This window comes from Scomber japonicus, chromosome 3 (genome assembly GCF_027409825.1).
Source record: "Scomber japonicus isolate fScoJap1 chromosome 3, fScoJap1.pri, whole genome shotgun sequence".
NCBI classification, from domain to species: Eukaryota; Metazoa; Chordata; class Actinopteri; order Scombriformes; family Scombridae; genus Scomber; species Scomber japonicus.
In genome coordinates this window covers 16,587,465-16,607,964 of record NC_070580.1, presented here as the reverse complement: position 1 = coordinate 16,607,964, position 20,500 = coordinate 16,587,465, and the positions used below count along the sequence as shown (strand labels likewise).

Below are 20,500 nucleotides of genomic sequence, written 5' to 3'. Positions count from 1 at the left end.
ATCTGGCATCCTCTTCCTGATTTGTGGCGCAGAGATGATCTGGAAAAGAAGACAACTTGCACTGTAAGTTGTTGTCCAAATGATTTTTTATTGTTCGTCTCATTTTATATTTTTTGCATCCATCTCAAACATACAACGCTGCTGGGTTGCAACTTTGCAACTAAGGGGGTAAAGGTGTAGGGAAACCCGCTCAATATACAAGCAAAAGACAAAAGCTACAGCGAAGAAGAGACAAGAGGAAACAGTGTTGAACTGATGGATGCCACTGCGAGACAACAAAGGATGCACGCTTTCATCTCCCCTGTAGGTAAATAAGAAACTCAAATATAAATCGGATTGGACTAAGTTGTTAATGGGATTTAATATCAACCCCCCTCAGACAGCCTCGCTGAAAAAGAACAGACACCAACACCAGCATTTTGTTGCAAACCTCGGACAGCTCTTGCAGATTTAAAACACCAAGAGGACCCTTTTGGACCTCGGGATACTAACAGTCAGGTGGATTTGATCATGATGCTGCTGGACCCCTCTGACTGTAATGTTGGTGCCTCACAGTTGTGAACACAGCTCTCCATTGAATCCCGAAAGAAAACGCCTATATCCATGAAAAATAATCCTTCCCTATTGGCTGGATTGCGGTGCACATGCTATAACAACAGGATATGCAAAGAGCTATGGGCTGATCTAATAGCCTATCATGTTGTTCGCATGCTTTTTTGACCGATATCTGTATTTTAATTTATTTTATATGTTAGTATGTGAACTGTCCGCTTGAATCAAGTGGTTCAGATACCAGCATAATAATAATAATGATCATTATTATTAATAATATAATTTATAATGGGCCGGTCTGCACAGTCAATGGGGAGCTGAGAGCAGTTTTGTATTACAGAGCAGTTTTGCCCGTGTAGTAAAGCTGGTGAAGAATGTTCAAGTATCGGATCCGGATGTTTTTCAATGAACTCAAAGTGTTGCTACTGATGCGCTCAGGAACAAGCAGGAGGACTGAACCAAGCACAAACCAGGACGCACAGACCAGGATGAGAGGGTTGGCAATAGGAGACTGTGGTTGGCCGCCACTCAGCTGCTCTCACCGGGACGACGAAGAGGAATATTACGGCTCTGACCCCCGGCCACACAGCCTGGCATTTGAGGATAAAGAACCTAAACCCCAGGGAGGCCTGGACGCCTCTTCCCTTCCGAGTCTCTCAGAGAGCGGGACGCGCTCACCGCAGTGCCGGATCTGCTTCCAGGGGCCAGAGAAGGTAAACTCAAATTAAACATGTTTTAATGTGGGTTCTTGTGCTTTAACTAGGGGTTTCAGCTACTCAGTTGCCCTACATCAAACCACTGACAGCCTACAGTCTCAGCAGGACAGGTGCTTGCTGACTTTTTGTTTTTATTTATCAAGTTTATTTGTATATAGCACCTTTCAACGACGAAAGTGCTTTAGAAAAGACAAAAGAAGCATTAAGACAAGATCAAATTAAATTAAATTTAAAAAAAACATCCATGTTTGATTTAGATGTGTTTGATTTAGGACAGTAAACCTGTCCCAGACCATCTTAGACGTCTTGCAAACTTCATCATACTCCACTGCTGTTTGAGCCGAGGAGTCTAAACGTGTGGTATCTTCAAAATGAAATGCTACACTCAGAGGAACACTAGACATTCGAATGCAAATGTTTACTAAGACATATGCAGTTTTAAGAGTATTTTGAATTATATAATATGTACCAAGAAATGCTTTGGTACCAGCCTTCAGTTTAGCACCAGCTGACCTGCTTTCATCATCAAAGTTGCTCCAGCAATTTAATATTACAATTTCTTACAGCTGATGAACTGCAAAGCAAAAGAGACCAAGACCCTTGAAGGATGAAGCAATTTTCGAAATATTTTCTATTGTCAACAAATCTCATGTGCAGAGCCGAACCTGTGTGTACTGTGTGTGTATCCAAAGCCTGATATATTGTATTCCTCTGTGTTGTAGACCTCCAATTAGAAACAGATCAATGAGTCACACTGTTGTACTGGATGACGTGTTTCTCTACCACGAACAGTTTGGACATGGTGGTCTGTTTAGAAATGGCTCCAGAGACTATACAGTGATCATGTTTTTAGTTTACGGAGAGTAGTTCTGTGTAAAGCAGACGCCACTGCCATGTGTGGGAACGTCTTTCTCTTAACAGAGCTTCGTTAGCTTGCTGTGCTATATAATATAACCTCTTGACTTTGTGCTACATTGTAAATTTCTCAGAAGACCTTCATTACAGTCGTGAAGTTGTGATATGTGGCACAACAAACTAGCAAAGCTCTGTAAAATGAGCTGCATTCCCACGCATGCTGGTATGAGTTAAGCACCAAAACATTTGATCCTGCATTTCCCATAAAGGCCCTCTGCAGATGATCAATTCCCACAAATAACCATTTTGTTATAAATTTGTCTTCCAGATCTTGAGATAACGTCACTATGGACAAAACTTCTCCAGTGGTACAGAGGACATTATACAGCTGCCATACATGATACAAAAGCCATGATAGTGAGTTATTATGCATAAATACCAAGCAAGTGCATCAAGTTTGCTCTGACGCAACCTAAAAATGCCAGAGCGAGTAAGACTAAAAAAGGAATTAATCTATCAACAGTAATCTGAAAATAGCAGTGGGCAGAATAGTTCTGTGACATAAAAGACATTTTTAGAAGTTGCTTATTTATACTCCTTTATATTCAGAGGGATTTGAGCGAGGAGGGCAGCACCAGTACAAAAACTTGCTGAAGGACTCCTCAGCAGGATGCAGTGATGCCAGCAACAAACCCTCAATCAGTCACACAAAGTACAGTTTCATCCATCTGTCCATGAAGTGTTTTCTACTCTGATAAAGGAGAGCAGAGATGCATAGAAAGTAAAGATGTGTTTTTTTAAAAAAAGCTGAAGTCTGAGCTTGTCAAATCTAGTGGATGAAATCAACCTTGAAAAGACAGACTTCGCTAAAGGTCTTAAAAGTTTTTGTTTCCCCTCCAGATATCCAACTAATTAAAGACCTTACACATCACCTAGAGTCAGACAGAAAATAAAGTGAGACGTGTGAGAGCGTTGTCACTCTGAGGGCCTCAGGGAGTCTCATCCTGACAACAAAAACCTGTGCCAGATGTCCTGTGATTTCTATCGAGGCTACAGAAAAGTGACATGAGAGCAGCAAACTGTATCTAGATGAAGCAGCAGATAGTCACATGAAACAAAACACTGTTTACTCTCACTTTATTACAATTTGTTTCATGCTTATATCCACTGAACAGCTCTACCAATTAACTTTTCCTTTTGAATCTGCTCATATACATTCATGAAGCCTGGATACCTCCATCACAATGAGAGACACTCACTTTTATACCCTTATCAGTTATAATTAAATTGGGATTCAACTGCCAAAACCTTCTTTCATGATTTTTGGCCTCCATTGACTCCGGTATTTTCTGCAAGTGTGTCAATTTGGGAGCCAATCACTGATCCAAAAATCTCATCCCAAATGTTAATCTGGACTGAGATCTGGTGACTGGGCAAGCCAGTGCAATTAGACAAATTCAGCGTCACTACTGTGGAAATGTTCCTAGACAATTATAGCCTTCTGCATTCATGCTATGAAAGGATTGACTGGCAGTGTTCAGACATGTTATGACATTCATATGCGCTATTTTAGGGGCCTGATATATGCTTTGATATAAACCCTACAGCACTGTATCATCAGCAGCTTTAAAAACATTTTACCAGCAACAATCAATGCAAATAGTGTACATGTACTGATTTTGTTTTTTCCTATTCACAAATTTCACTGTACAGTAAATCTAGGTATAAAAAAGTTTCAAAATGATTTAATGTGTCTCATGCTGAGTAGGTTGGATTTCTTTCCTTTGTATGAAATGGAATCAAAACACAAGTCTTTTTAAGGGCTTGTCAGTATTTCACCACAAAAATAAAGGTAAAAGGTGTTTGATGTAGATGCCGGTTCTCTAATTAACTGAGTGAGATTAATCAATGGTGCATCAAAGCAGCATCTTAAAATTCAAAATTCAACAGAATTGAATTCATGTACCTCTCTTTAACTCAACACAACACAGCACTTTGCACAAAACAGCTGAAGATGAAAGTGAAGCTGGACAGGTGCTGCAGAGAAGCTGTCAGACAAAAGATGGAGAGCCAGCAGTATCTACCATGTCTCTCAAAGAATTGGAGGTCCAATTGAAAACTGTGAGGTTTACTGAAGGCTGCAGTGACCACTGGCAGTGAATGAAGAATTTGAAGAGTGATAATTTTTTTTTTTTTAAACTTTGCAGTAAGTCCATCGTAAATCATAAAAACAAATGTTGAGATGTCACAAACTAAGGAGTTTATAAAAAATACAAAGTGTTATTTTGAGTTGAGACATAAATAATAAACTGTGTAGTTTGTGTTGTCTTTCAGATATCAATGAATTAATCCTAGAGCTGAAACAATTAACCAATTAATCAATTAGTTGATCATGAATTAGTTGATCATCAGAAAATTAATCAGCAACTATTTTTAATAATCAAATCATCTTTCCAGTCAGCTTTTCAGCAAAAATGCCAAAATGTAACTGATATTTTATGGACTAAACAATTCATCAAAAAATAATCAGTATGGAACGGATTATTTTGAGGAATTTAGCTGACAGAGTAAAGTGCTACAAGCTGTGTAATCATAGTTTTTTTTCCATTCTTCTTGTCACTCTTTCTCTATAAGAGATTAATAGGTTCATACACAACACTGACTGTCAATAAGTCAAATAAAACCCAAATAAATTATACCCAACATGTTCCACCAACCAAAAAACTAAGAATAACCATCAGTCAACACTTTTGTCCCAACTAAGCTCATATCTCAAAAAGTATGATTAAATAATAATAATCATTCTTTTGAGGTGGTACTTTCCAATATTTTAACAAATTGATGCAGTTTACTGCATTTAAATACCTTACTGCATATAAAATTGTTGGCACTTGTTCCTTACTTTTGTGTATCTGTTTTTTAATCCCTTATCACCCTCAGGGCACAAACAACACTTCATACAATACCTTCAAACAGCACTTTCACTAAATCAAATGTGACAGTAACATCATCAGGGCAGGGGATTTCCGAGTTGGGCTATTCATTATAAAAGTATATATTTTGACTGTCATCTCCACCAAATCAAATATTCTAACTGACTGATTCAATATCCCAACAGTTTCAACATCCAGCAGTGCATCTCATGCTGCTTCTGCTTGTGTCCTGCAGGGGGAGTTGTTGAGTCCTTGTCGCTGTGCCGGCTCTGTGCGCTGCACCCACCAGTCCTGCCTTATCCGCTGGATCAGTGAGAGAGGCTCCTGGAGCTGTGAGATCTGCTACTTTAAGTACCAGGTCCTGGCCATCAGCACCAAAAACCCGCTGCAGGTACATATTAATGTACATTTAGCCAATCTTAAGAGGAAGAAACCATTAAAAATGTGGATTAGGAGCTACACTACTTATGGTCCTTCACATAAGGCTGCCAGTCTACATTTGACCTGATTTTGTCCAATCCACATGCACTGACTCCCAACAGGAAACACAGATAAAGAGTGAACAGCCATTTGCAATCATTCACAGAACTATTTACACTATTTTCAGTCAATAAATGAAGAAGACAGAGATGGACTTACATTACAGTGAGGACTTATATGAGAGGACTATGAACAGATTCATGACACTGCACATTTCAAAGTAACGCAAAGTCACATTTCATGGACAGTAGACCAAAAGACAGCACCTAATGAATAAAAGCATGAATGAGAGAGTGAAATACATATTCTCAGATGAAATGCTTGCTCAATCTAAATGCACCTTATGAATAAAACTGCTATTTTGTTGGACAATTTGTGTTATGCAGGATTAGTGAATTCTCTAAATCACTTTGTTTTGACTGTTTATTATCAGTGCAAAAGCTGTGAGGTTGTGGTTTTTTGTTGTTGTAGCTCTGCAGCAACTGCACATAGTGGATGACATAGCACCTTGAAGGTGTAGAGTGAATTAGGGCAATAAAGCATTTGTCTCACAGAAGATATAAGCAGTGTTACTGTCAAATAAATCTACGGAGGCCTGTCACTTGAATGACATTAAATCCAACACTGACACCACACTGCCAGAACAGAGTGTCTCTAGAGAGCTAGCAAGTCAGTAAAGCCTCTGTATATCTGATCACATATACTAGTCATTATGAAGTCTTTACAAGTATTTTAAAAAATAGATTAGTTTACTAGAAAAGAAAATGCAGTAGAGGCAATAGCATCATTTGAATGAAAGTTAATCCGTTTTTTAAAGTTCAATGTCATTTGTTGAAGTGGAATGCTATTCATTACATTTTCATTCAGTTCAATCAACTTGCTACTTTGCATTAGCTTCACTTGGTGTCAAAATATATTTGTTTGGAGAAACTGCTCAAGTCAGAGTAAAAATGTCAAAACAGAGGCACTTCACTTGTTAGAAAAATATTTTACAACCAACTTTGCAAACTAATCAACTCATCTCATGTATCCTGCTACAGAGACACATAGTGACAAGAAATGTGTAGTTGTAGTTAAATTTCAAATCTGCACAACCAAAACACTACCACCTGCCCGGAGGCACAGATTACACTCAGAAATCATGAAAAACATTTGGGAAAAACAGAAAAGGAACATGACCATTTAGATCCAAAGGGCTCTTAAGAGGTGCATTTTTGCAACACACCGTGCACCATTTTCTCTCCAAACTGAGATGCATTTGGCAATTTCCTCTGACAATACCAGATTTCAATTCATGTTAGTGTCTCACTCTGTCTGTTTCTACAGTGGCAGGCCATCTCTCTGACCGTGATTGAGAAAGTGCAGATTGCAGCCATCATCCTGGGCTCTTTGTTCCTTATCGCCAGTATCTCCTGGCTGGTGTGGTCTTCCCTCAGTCCCTCAGCCAAATGGCAGCGCCAGGACCTTCTCTTCCAGATATGCTACGGCATGTATGGCTTTATGGACATAGTTTGTATAGGTAAGACGCAGATACTGTGGCTAGGTGGGTTATTTTATAAGTGCTTTGAATATCAACAAGTTTTGATTATTTTCCTCACAAACAAATTTTGAAATATCCTAATAAATATGTAATTTGGTACTATTTTAGGGGGAAAAGAGACTGTGCTCAATAGTACACTTCCAATGAATTCCAGTTAATTGCTAATGTAACCTATACAGTCTTTCCATGAGCTGAACATGCAAAAAATGTGAAATGTGTGCACAGGAAAGCATGCAGTTCAACATCAATGAAGAATAAAGTTTCCATGATAAATGAATAATGAATTCATATTTACTTGGGTTTAAATGGTCTCATACAAGAAGTGGTTCAGTTTTTGAACAAATAATTGTTTTTAATCTATAATTACATGTGTTCCAGGAAACAAGAAACTAACTACAGTATGAAATGACAATATCAGGAAATTACAGAGCCTTAAAATAAAGTGTGACCAATTTTTCAGTAAACACATTCTTAACTCACCTTATTAAAAATATGTATTCAGTTAATCCTACTTGCTGTCATTCATTTGATGCTTACGTTTGGTCTCTTACTTTTGTATTTATAAGTGTTTGATAGCTGATGCATGCAGTAATTTATCCTCTTGGTGAATGCATTAAGGTGTTTATCCTAAGTGCGCTGACACATATTTGTTTTGCATGAGCTTATTGGTTGTTTTATGTCTGCCTGTTTTCCTTGTGAACACGTGTTTCTAACCTTTCAAGTTGAGTATATTTAATCTTTTTAGTGCTGAGAATTTCTAGTCTTACAGTATGTTAAATCGGTACCTTCTGTACCTTTTGAGTATTTACGGATTCTCGCTGAATAAGCAACTTTTTGTCTGTATGTAACCCTGTTTTCTTGCCTATCCACTTACCCCACCCTTTATTCTTTATGCCCAGGCCTTATAATCCATGAAGGATCGTCTGTTTACCGGATCTTTAAGCGCTGGCAGGCGGTGAACCAGCAATGGAAAGTGCTTAATTATGAGAAAGCAAAGGACTTAGGTGATCCCATCAGTTCCAGCAGTAAAGGTCGTGTCGAGAGGAACTCTTCTAACGTTGTCTCAAACGGACGGAGTGCAGGCCGGGATGTAAGGACTTTTCTGAACCACCACTGTGGCTACACTATTTTACACATCCTCAGCCAGTTAAGACCCAACAACCTACACAGTACCAATCATGAGGTGGTCATGAGGGTGACCACGGTATGAGGCTGGCTTATATATGGACCAATGTGCTCCAATGTTGAAGGAGTCACAGGAGTTTACCGAGTTTCATAAACATAAATCTGCCACAGAAACACTGCCGTTAACTTCTCGTCTCACATTTTGCTCGCAGTTTCTCTCTCAGCTTGTGTCTGGAAGAATATTTCTGAGATGTGGACAAAGGGAGAGCAGTGCAGTTTTATCTGAGTCTTTAAATATAAAGAAGAAATTTGAAAAAAATAACTTGGGAGAAAAAAAGCTTTGATTCTTAAAGCTATTAATCATGTTTTACCACCATGACCAATAAACATTACACAATGACTGGTTTTTTGTTTTATAAAAAAAATAAAAGATTTAGATTTTGCTCATAATAGAAAGTTTGATGTATTCCTCTTCATGTTACCACCATAACAATAGCCTCAGCCCCCCCTAATTTATTCCATTTATTCCTGAGGGTCCGTCATGATCTGATAGATATGAGCTGTTGTCACTTGAAGTAGCACTGATGGATCAGACATTAAAAAGCCCAACGCAACATTGTGACATGACACAGTTACTTAAAATAAACCCTCAAGATACTATCCATGTTTTGTAATAAAGACTTTGTGGATCTCAAGGGAAACTTTGTGTTTTGTGTTTTGTTTTTGATAATGGAAAAATGTTAATGGGACTGTAAAATAAAGGAAGAATTTTTTATCTCTGCAGGGCACAAAACTGCCCTGTATGGCAGTTATTTGTTTAAAGTTTCCCATCATATGTTACACAGACGAGCAGCTCTCATTAGCAGCTGGGATTATATCTAATAGTAGCTGCAGGTCTGATGTCTATACTCTTGCCACCATTATAAAATATTCATTCATTATTATTCACTATTAATGTATATTTCAATTTGGACAATACAGTTCCGGTATTCAAATTGTTTTGTTTGCATTTTAGTTTCAATCTGACACCTCAGACTAACTTTACTCATCTCATTTTAATATGGACATGTAATTCTGACATGATGTTCATGTATATGTGGTAATAATAAGGTTTACAATAAAGATCTTGGTTTCTGCTGTACTTAGTATAAAACATTTGACAAACATCAGAGAATGTAAGGATATCGGGAGAAAAGAAAATGCCTTGTCAGGTGAGATATTGTAAAGAAAGGGGGAGATTTTACATTTATCAAAAATAATATGACCTTGAGTGAAATTTAAACTGAGTGAACAAACTATTTGCCCACACAGCAGTGGTGTGCTTAATTTTCTTTTTGCCCCTCCCCTTCAAAAAGTCTTTGCTCGGCACTGCCACACAGTAAACCACCATCAGTGTCTGTCTCTGTCTGTCTCCTCTCATCACTATCAACTATCACATCAAGCAAAATATGATCTGGAGAAAAAAATCATATTCATTCACATTGTGTTAATAATCTACAGTACATATCTAAAAAATCCATAAATCTAATAATACTCAGATGAAACAGGATACTGCTGAATCTACAGTAGAGCACTGTCTTTACATATACGGACAACTCTCTTTTGTAAAGTCAAAGACCAGGAGGGTTATAATGTGTCACCAAGCTGACAGAGTGAACTGAGATTGATATTAGAGCTGACTGACAGGACACCTAGAGACAGCACAGTGTAAAGAATCACTGGCTGTGTGCACACCAAAAATCAAAAGATGACGTCTCAGCCAGCAGAGAGCAAACAAACATAACTACATGTAGATTTGTGTTTTTGTTAATGAAATATTTGTCACCCAGCTTGTGCCTGTAGAATAATAGAGTGGCTTCAGAAAATATTAAGAGCCTGTCATCAGTATTGTTGCAATATAAACCCTGCATTTGTTTACTCCATTCAGTCCAGGTTAGCGGGCTACAGTTTCTGATGTCAGTGATGTCAAATGTCAAAAATTACGTCAATATGACAACAACAAGACAATACAGTAAAACAAATGTGCTCTGTACGGGTTTGCATTCAACAACAACAGCAGGGAAGAAGTAAAGTTACCCTGAAGGGAGGTGGCAACTTAAACATCACACATTAATAATTATAATAACAGTACTGTAGAAAGTAGCTTTATACATTTACTCAGGTGAAATACAGTAACTTAACACCCAGTTCTCATCTCTTTAAGTAGCCTACATCTTTACTACTTCATGACTTACTTGTATTTCAGTACATTTCAAAGGCAAGTACTGTATGTTTTACTTTACTTCAGTTATCTGGCGGCCATAGTTGGCTGAATAATTAGATTTATTCTATCAAATTGTATTTGATTAGTTTATAACATGTGCCAGTTCATGAATATTACTCCCTAACGGTAGGATAGGGCGTTAAAAATCAGATCCACCAACTAAAATAATTAAACATAGTCTTGATATGAATAAGAGGCAGATCTTTACTTGGGAAAAAACAACGTACAACTTTTCAAATGAGACAATATGAGAAAGAAAAGTCACTCTCAGATTAACAAAACAAGAACAAGACAAGAAAGAGGCTGCTTACAAGTGCATCAGTAATAACAGTCCAACAGTAGTCTATAATAACCTATTTTAATTTATTTTATTATGTTTTTATTTGTACAAACATCATGGCACCAAGATCATTACATTGCCGTAAAGGAACAGGTGTAAACAGAAAAGACTAATCAAAAACAAATTATATATGATAACAAAATGAAACATTAAATAAAATAAAGTTAAAAGTGAATAAAATTAAAAGGGCAAGGACTTGTTCTTTAAATCATATTCTTCTATAATGCTAAATAGTTCTACTGCAGTTTTATTTTTCACGAGTTTCAGGGTTTTAATACTAGATAGAAACTCATTATGAAACACACTAAACCTCGATTTCACCTTCATATAGTTTTAAGATGTCCAGGATTGACCAGAAAGTCATAATTGTCCACGATGAGCCCATAAATAATGTCCTTTTGGGTGAAGCTATAACCTATTTTAAATAATTTAACAAAGAGAGAGGGAATTCTGATGAGTGGCCTATTTTTACTCCTAGAGGTTAAAAAAACAACAACAAAAAAAACACTTTACTGCTGTACTTTTATCACAGTGAAAATTGAAGAACAGTTACTACTTCAACTACTGTTACTGTAAGCATGGTTATATTATAATATCTCTATATATATGGCCTAGATACACCATGTTGATAGAGTCAGTGTGCAGTTTACTTCTCTTTCTACAAACCTGGCAACCCAGATCAGACGCGTAGCGATGACGTCAAAACGACGCGACTCGAAACCGGTGGTAAACTCTCCAGGAACCAACGTGACTTGTCTTTGTAAATCGATAGTTAAAGTGGATATTTGTATTTTTTCATAAGTAACCGGACAGACTGAATATTATCGGGAGCAACATGAGTTCGTCCATGCCTCAGAAGCGTTACTACAGACAGAGAGCCCATTCAAACCCGATGGCTCACCACACGTTTGATTAGTGAGTGATGCACATGTGTGTCTGCACTTACACACTTACACTACACACTGTATATAAAGATTTATACCTCATGCATGATATATATCTGTTTATATTAGTACATTCTTTCCCTTTCTCTCCACATATTTCCTCATTTTTTCCCAACTGGTGATGTTAAAAGTGTTTTTGAAAAGGATTTGAGATATTGTCTGAGATACCACTGTAGTACAATATAAGTGCTCACGACATTTAAAACTCCTTCCAGAAGCAGCATAGCATGCATTTTATTTCTCTGGATAATCCACAGAAATCACTGTCAGTTATTTTATATTATAAAATAATTCAAATTCAAATGATGCTTGATTGGCATGAATGTCACAACAACCATAATGCCAAAACATTAGAGCCAATGAAACAAAATGTCAATAACATAACATTAGGATTGATATATATTTATAGCCTAGTATACTTATGTGTTTATACAGTATGTCCTATGAATGTATTGTTATGTGTGTGTGTGTGTGTGTGTGTGTGTGTGTGTGTGTGTGTGTGTGTGTTTAGGTTATTCACTTCCCTCAGATTGAAAATATGCCCCTTTTGCTTCTCCTAGGAGTATGTTTAATTTTTAAAGATCATTAAGCTCTTTGAATCTGAGATTAAGAATTGAATTTATTAAACTGAATGTTCTTTATTTCATGTAATGTCTTACATTGTAGGAGGAAGTGCACCTCTGTCCCAGCCTCACCTGTCCACATATTCTTTTTTCTTTTTCTTGCCATGATTTTTTATGTCATCCTTTTTTGATTACCATTTCAGTGGTCATTGAGTCTGAGGATCTGTTTCTGTTTTCTATCTCTGACACTAGATATATTCTCCCAATTGATGATCTCTTTTTAGGGCCAGATAACATTTTAATATATCTACTTTAATCTAATCTGGTTTACTCTGATGAGTGTTTGCAAATCAGTGTTGGTGTGAGACTAGTCAGAGTGTGTCTGAGAGGGGGCATGGGGACTCTTTTCTGGGCTCTGCTCTTGAGTTTTGGAAGGCTTTGTAGGGGAGGGTGTGCATGGGGCTGGATTTATGGTGATTAGAACATTTGAGTGCTCTCTTCTGAATGTAAATTATCAGTGTGTATCTGTCTAATTCGGCTCTGTCCTTGTCAGCCCGGTGTGTCCTGAGGAGATGGACTGGTCCAAGCTGTATACAGACTTCTTTACCAGCAACCCGCCTGAGAAAGGGACGCCACAAGTTGAGTTTGCAGACATTGGATGTGGATACGGCGGGCTTTTAGGTAGTAATGTGACTGATCTGCTGCCTAGTTTTTATCTATATAAACCTCATATAATCTTCACTCATGTTGTTGTTTTGTGTCTTGGTGCATCTTTACTTTCTCTCAGTGGAGTTATCTCCACTTTTCCCAGATAAGCTCATCCTGGGCATGGAAATCCGGGTAAAAGTGTCTGATTATGTTCAGGATCGTATCCAGTCACTGCGTGCGTCGGAACCAGGAAGCTACCAGAACATTGCCTGCCTTCGCAGCAATGCGATGAAGTACCTCCCCAATTTCTTTTCCAAAGGACAGGTGGGTTTACCTCTGTGTTTGTGCTGCAAGTCACAAGAACTAATAAAATTGAGCCTATCATTGCATTTTATATGAGAGCTTGAAATGTTACGTAAATACTGCATAGCCAGCAAATCTAATTTGTCAGTAGGCAAGAACATTTTTCATAAAAGCTGTTGCTCAGGAGTTGAAGCGGGTCGTCCACTAATTCCAATCCTCCTCCTGAAAGTTTTCTATGTGTGTTAATACCATAGACTGTAGGTTAATACCCTACATGAGTTTTGGTTCAGACACCAAATAGATACTTTTTAAATACCTTACTTTGAGAAATACAAACATCCTGTTCAACAAAACCCTTATTATACCCTATTTAACAGTTATATATTGTCTAAACACAAGCGGCCATACTGAACTTGAGAGGAATAATTGAAGATGGCAAAATTCTAATTTAAATTTGAGAATAACTTATCAAGATTAAGCGCCTAACCAGAAATTCAATTACAGCTTTGGGTGCCTGATAGCTTTTACTACAGTGCCATGGACACATTTAGCACCTGAAAAATGTTAAGATTTGATAACCAGATCTACTTCAGGCCTTTTTGGCCATTTTCACGGTAACATCCAACTTTGGCTGGACTCTGTTTTGCCTTACAGACCTTACAGCCTTTTCTCCCAGGCTTCATAGAAATCCTGCTTGTGGTCACACATTTATTTATTGGGTATAAATGCTGGTACATGTAGGCAACTGTGGGACAGAGTACACTTTGTCTTTCAAGGTAGGACCCAAGATGCATTACACCACTACAGGCACCATACCAGCAACATTAACCTTCAGTTAGAGTAAAGGGTCAGTTCACCCAAACTACAAAACAGCCTTTCAGGAAGCTTGTTACTCTCTGTAATCCAACGATCTGGCTGTGAACAATTCTGATTAACTACTAAAAGTAGATTTTTAAATTACTGTGAGCACAGGAAAATATAAAATTTCCCTACAGGCAGGCATCTCAAAGATATCACATTTTCTTGGAAATGTTTTTTGGTTGATCCGGCTATATAAAGAACCCCTGAATGTAGGCATGGGCCGGTATGAGATTCTGGCGGTATGATAACCATAAGAAAAAATATCACGGTTTCACGGTATTGCGGTATTGTGATTACATCTCTAAAATGTTCCTAAAAGGAAGAAAATTAAAGACAGACATGTTAATTTAACCTGAATATACACTGTAATGACAGTGTGGGGGGTCGTGATACTCTACGCTGCAGCTGCACCACCTGAGGGATTTCTGACCAGCACTTTCTGTCTTTGACCAGACAAAAAACAGCTCATACCTTAGGAACGGTATGACAGAACATCTGGCGGTTTCGATTATCGTGACTTTTCATATCGCGGTATACCTTGAACAGAGGTCGGAGTAGACCCGCTGCTCCTCCACGTCGAGAGGAGCCAGATGAGGTGGTTCGGGCATCTAATCAGGATGCCTCCCGGACGCCTCCCTGGTGAGGTGTTCAGGGCACGTCCCACCGGTAGGAGACCCCGGGGAAGACCCAGGACACGCTGGAGAGACTATGTCTCTCGGCTGGCCTGGGAACGCCTCGGGGACCCCCTGGTAGAGCTGGACGAAGTGGCTGGGGAGAGGGAAGTCTGGGCTTCCCTGCTTAGGCTGCTGCCCCCGCGACCCGACCCCGGATAAGCGGCAAGAAGATGGATGGATGGATACCTTGAACACGGTTATCATCCCATGCCTACCTGAATGTGATGTTAATGTGCCCAGATACAGCTCACCCTCTTAATAAGAGCTCACATACAAAAGTCCCGCAGTTCTTTATTTCTCATCTGATGTGACCTGTAATAACCTTAAATTAAAGCTGACAGTCTGTTTGAGTGCTGCCGAGGTAATAACAACACGCAGCCCATCCATTTCTAGCTAAGAATAATTACTTTCCTCATTTTTAACATATGGACTGAATTAGTTTATACGGATTGCTCAATAAATCCACAACAATGGGGTCATTGACTGACACGCAAGGCATCACATCAGCTGAGTAGAGAGCAGTGCAAAACGCTTTTTATCCATTCCAGTTAGCTGCAGTAATCTGTGACTTGTTGAAACTCGCATTAGATTACACAGTGGGCTTAGTGTACCAGGGTTAAATTAGGTACCCTGGATAAAAGATTCACCTCGAAAGCCCTGAGTGAGTATGCAAATGCTGTAACACTGACACATCTATGGAGTAATAATTGTACAGCGTGCCGGTTGCATACAAAGAATATAGCTGTTTCAGGTCATTTTAAATAATATTTGTACAGCTTGTTTTAGAGCTTATTGCCAAGCTGAGATTTGAAGTGTTTCAGATTCGTCCAGACATCTGCGTGGTTCCCACAAAGAAGCATTGGCTCGATTTTGCATTTCGGTTTCACTCTCTTCAACTCATTCATAAATTGCATCTGTGGACTTGCATTCATTGACTAGAGATAAAAGTTTTCTCCATACAGCTCATTTTATTCTTGGTTATCTTCTCCTCTCATGATTAGAATAAAACCCATCATTGGATTTTACTTCAAAGCAGAGAAATAAAAGACGACCACCCAGGCTAGTGCTCAAAAATCTAGCTCCAATCCTTCTCACATGCATGATGTGCTCCAAGTCCTGACAAGGCATATTCTAAAGACCTGTAATACTTTTCTTCTTCTTTTTTTTTTCTTCTTTTTTGTATGTTTTATAACCAAAAATAATTCAGTGTTAAGGTTTTTCCATCTTCCATCAGCACTGAAGCAGCCCCTGAGGCTGCAGCAGTCTACAGTGATTATACCCACCTCTTTCTGTCTATACCTGACATTATTTATTTGAACTAATAAAAGACTACTGGAATGGTTTTTAATGTATCAGCCAGACTAATATTAATGGAGCCTGCAATTGTCAAAGATAGAGACACGGGGAACTTTATGGAAGAAAAAAAAATTCAAGGAGGGAAATTCCAGTTTTGCAATCCATGGTGCTTAACAACCAACCACAAAATATTATGTGGGCCACATTGAAGTGTCGGCATTCATTCATTTTAGAACTCGAGTATCAAAGTGGATAAAAATAGAAAGTTTAGTTTTGATCTCATGTGTGGGAATGACACCAAGTAATCAACCAGAGTTAAAAAAGGATTGTGGTGTTTTTGTGAATTCAGACTCTTTGCTGCTGCTTACTGACGGTTTCTCACCATTTTTCCTGCTGTGTTTCAGCTCAGTAAGATGTTCTTCCTCTTTCCTGACCCTCACTTTAAGAAGACCAAGCACAAATGGAGGATCATTAGCCCCACATTGCTGGCAGAGTATGCCTATACACTAAGAATTGGGGTACGTACATGAACAAAAGTTGTTGCAATGATCAACAGAAATTTGCTAGATGATCCTTTTGATCATTTTCCAAAATGAAAAATTCCCAACTGATTTCAGATTTTTAGATATGAGGATTCAAGTAAATATCTTTGGGTTTTGGACTTTAGTGGACAGAACAAGCTATTTGAAGATTTTACTCCGGGCTTTGTGATATGACACTGGTGACATTGTATAGACTATACAGTTAATTAGTATAATAACTGTAGTTCAAGCCAAGGTTGCCCATAGCAACCACTGCTTCCCTCTGCAGTAAATTACACTTTGTTTGAACTTTGAATCATTAAAAAAACAAAAAAAACATACATACAACATACAAAGTTGATCATTCAATAAATTATCATTTATATCTTTGTTAAAACAGCTTTCTGACTTCCCAGCTCTATCAGTAACACTTTGCTATTGAAGATGTTAATATTTATAGCTCACACATCTATCCTTTCATTTTTTATGATTGCTCAGTAATTTGCTAAAACTGCTGGGTGCTGTAATGTTTAGCAAAGGTTACTCAAACAGCAGTCAACTGTGCACTTCAGTCAGGGGACTATTTTAAGCTGTGGATTAATACACATTTTTTGCTCTATTGAGTATTTACAGTAGCGGGATTGTGAATGCAGGATTTTTAATTAGTTTTGGAAACAATGGAGCTCTATGACGCACAGGAATAAGATATATCAGGCTTTGGCTACACATACAATACTTGGTAGTAGGATAAAGGTATTCTTGGTTTTACTCTTTTGATGAGATTAGTCTACAGTAAGAAAAATAAAGAATAAAACCAGCTTTATCTTTCAGTACTAATACAATAGTTTGTTATATTTGCTGACATACTTAAATATCTGCAAACGAGACTTCCTAAAAAAACAACTGACTTAGCAGTAGTCAAATAATAAATTACAGCTATCCTTACCATTTCATCAGTTGATTGCAGTGTGTAGAAATCCATCCAATTCACCGAAATAAAATTGGGCAACCGGTGTGGCCTGCAGCTGGCTGACGTCTGTACACACACCCCACTCCTGCCTGTCAGAGCTGTCAGAGCAGCAGTGGGACACTTGAATAAGGTGCAAGTGCTGATGGAGGATGTTTGGAACAGTGGAAGGCCTGTGTCTAAATTTGGCTTTATCGTTTTTCCTCTGGTCTGTGTGTGTGTTTCTGTGTGTGTGCATTGATGCATTCGTGCATGCATATGTTTGAGTGTGTGTGTGTGTGTGTGTGTTTGTAATCTCTACAAGGGGCTTTCAGCATTGGAACAAAGCCCTAACTGTGCTGGTTGGTGGGGAAGCTGTCAAGAAAATGTTCATTTATAGAAGCAGTTCCATACCAAAATTAACCTCAATGTATTGTTTGTTAAAGACTGGTTCTCAAACAGTAAGATACATGCTCATAGTCTCACATCCTCATCCTGGCTTCTCTGGGGAAAAAAAACCTGTACGTGCTAACATGCCTGCTGCGGAAACCTGTGCCACTGCCAAGTTTTCAAAGAAATCCTCGTTCTAGTAATGCTATCTGTTCTCCAAAGTAAACTATAGTGACATAGGTGATTAACCTCTGTGTTATTTTTATCTTCCTAGCAAGGATCATTGCTCTCCAGAGGTGATGAAAGCACTTAACTCAGGATGAAATGTTTGACAGTGTTTAAAATATATATATATAATTTTATAATTTTTTTTTTTTTTTTTTTTGTATGTATCTTGACAAATAACTTGATAAATAGATGCATATTTGAGTTGTTTGTAGAAATTATGTAGCATATCTTTCAAGGAACTGTGTTATTAACTAACCCTTCCTGTGTTTGCCTGGTCATGTCAGGGTTTGGTGTATACCATCACAGATGTAGAGGAGGTCCACCTCTGGATGGTGAAGCACTTCAGTGAACATCCACTATTTACACGTGTCCCTGATGAAGAACTGGTATGTTACCATGGAGCTTTTCATCCCTGTGTTTGCATGTCATGACAACAATATTTGTTTTGTTTTTATCAGCTAATTAGAAGAAAAGATGTCAAAACTCTTAATCAGAAATTGTTCAAATGTAAAGGAATACTGAGACTTTTTTCACTTTCTTTGTGACATGAAAAGATGAAAATCTTTCTCATGTCTGTACACTAAATGAAGCTACAGCCAACAGCTGAGCTTACGCTGCATTCCCAACTTCAACAGAAAGGCAACAGGAAGACCTTCTGTTATTCAAACTTGAGTGTTCTCACATTGTTCCAAGGTAGTTAACCTCATTGCTAACTTGAAGTCACATAGCCAACATTAGCTGCTTTTGTTATCTTGCATATTTGTGGTGGTTCATTAAAGAAAGTGTAGGATTTAGTGGCATCTAGCAGTGAGGTTACAGATTGCAACCAACTAAATACCCTTTCCTCTTCCCATCCAAGCGTGTAGGAAAACCTTGAAAAAAACGCAAGATAGTGAATTTGTGTCAAAATGTGAAACTATTCTTAGTTATTTAATTACATGTTTTAGGTTACATTGTTTGTTTTATTACAGTTAACATACTTTGGCTACAAAAATAAACACTGAATATGATATTTTGTTTATTTATATGTGTATCTTTAAGAAATAATGTGAGTAAACTGAATCATGAAAGAAAGAAAATTTGTAAATTTTGTTCAGTAACTTCAAAGAAATATCTTTTGACAGGTCGATGATGTCATCATAAATCGCTTGGGTACCTGTACAGAGGAAGGAAAGAAAGTGCAGAGAAATGGAGGAAAGAATTTCCTCGCAATTTTCCGGAGGATTGAGGATTCAAATGAAGACCAAACAAGTATGGACACGCGATAAACTTTAATAATGGTCTTATGTAGACATTCATACATGAACAACACGCAGGACGATGCTGCTCTGTTGCCCTGAAGGCTGTGGCTTATTCACACTGCAGATGAACAGAGATGGGTTTTTTCTGGTATGGAAAAAGAGTTACATCATCACTTGATTCAGGTTTTGTTTTTCACATGTTTTATGAACTTTATTCCTCAGCTCACAAAAAACAGAACAAGGTAAATCTCTATTGAGACTAGACTTATGAAAAGTTTTGTGTAGCTTTTTGAATATTTTCTTTTTTTAATGAAGTTCTTCAGTTTCTTTTGCCAACTTGAAAGTGCTGTTTTTCCTGTAAAGCTGTAAATTCTTTCAGTAAAACTGCTTCTAATAAAGTAAATCTTGGATTTGGTTTGTTGTAGTAATGATCAGAACACTGTTTGAAAATGATAATCCTGGATTTGAAATCTAAATTTTTTCCCCCATTATCCTCGTACAGTGCTGCTTGAAAGTTTGTGAACACTGTTCAATAACAGCAATAACTTCAACAAAACATTTCTAGTAACTGTTTATTAGCCCTGCACATCAGTTTGGAGGAATTTGATCCTGTTCCTCCTGACAGAACAGATTTTGTTGGGATTCTTGGCATGAACTGTCTGCTCAGGTCCTTCCACAGTATTTCTGTAGAATTAAGGTCAGGACTTTGACTATCCCAAAACATTCCACATGTCCTGGTCCAGACGCAGCAAAGCAGGCCTGAACCATGATACTATCGCCACAATGTTTCACAGATGGGAGGAGGTTCTTATGTTTGAATGCAGTGTTTGCTCATTGCCAAATAAAACACTTTTTATTCAAGCCAAAAAGTGTGACTTTGGTCTCATCTGTCTTCGAAAAATCTTTCCAGTCGCCCTCTGCATTATCCGCATCGTCTTGAGCAAACCCCAGACGACAGCGATGTTCTGTTTGGAAACTAGGGGCTTTCTCTTTGCAACTCTGTTACACACACCATACACACCATTGATGTTCAGTGTTCTTGTGATGGTGGACTCATGACTTTTGACTGTAGCCACTGCAA

The 20,500-nt window shown here is 38.0% G+C and overlaps 2 protein-coding genes across 2 annotated transcripts; both read left to right on the top strand.

Moving 5' to 3' along the window:
• The first annotated feature begins 926 nt into the window (after positions 1–926).
• On the top strand, positions 927–8,286 carry LOC128355880 (E3 ubiquitin-protein ligase MARCHF9-like). The gene is made up of 4 exons (XM_053316259.1): positions 927–1,265; positions 5,292–5,447; positions 6,863–7,055; positions 7,976–8,286. Exons 1-4 carry the CDS (start codon positions 927–929, stop codon positions 8,284–8,286), a joined length of 999 nt encoding a protein of 332 aa, XP_053172234.1.
• Positions 8,287–11,454: 3,168 nt separating this feature from the next.
• On the top strand, positions 11,455–19,636 carry mettl1 (methyltransferase 1, tRNA methylguanosine). The gene is made up of 6 exons (XM_053316046.1): positions 11,455–11,719; positions 12,865–12,992; positions 13,099–13,283; positions 16,498–16,611; positions 18,463–18,564; positions 19,303–19,636. The coding sequence occupies exons 1-6, from the start codon at positions 11,640–11,642 to the stop codon at positions 19,444–19,446; spliced, it is 753 nt and encodes a 250-aa protein (XP_053172021.1). The 5' UTR covers positions 11,455–11,639; the 3' UTR covers positions 19,447–19,636.
• Positions 19,637–20,500: the final 864 nt, after the last annotated feature.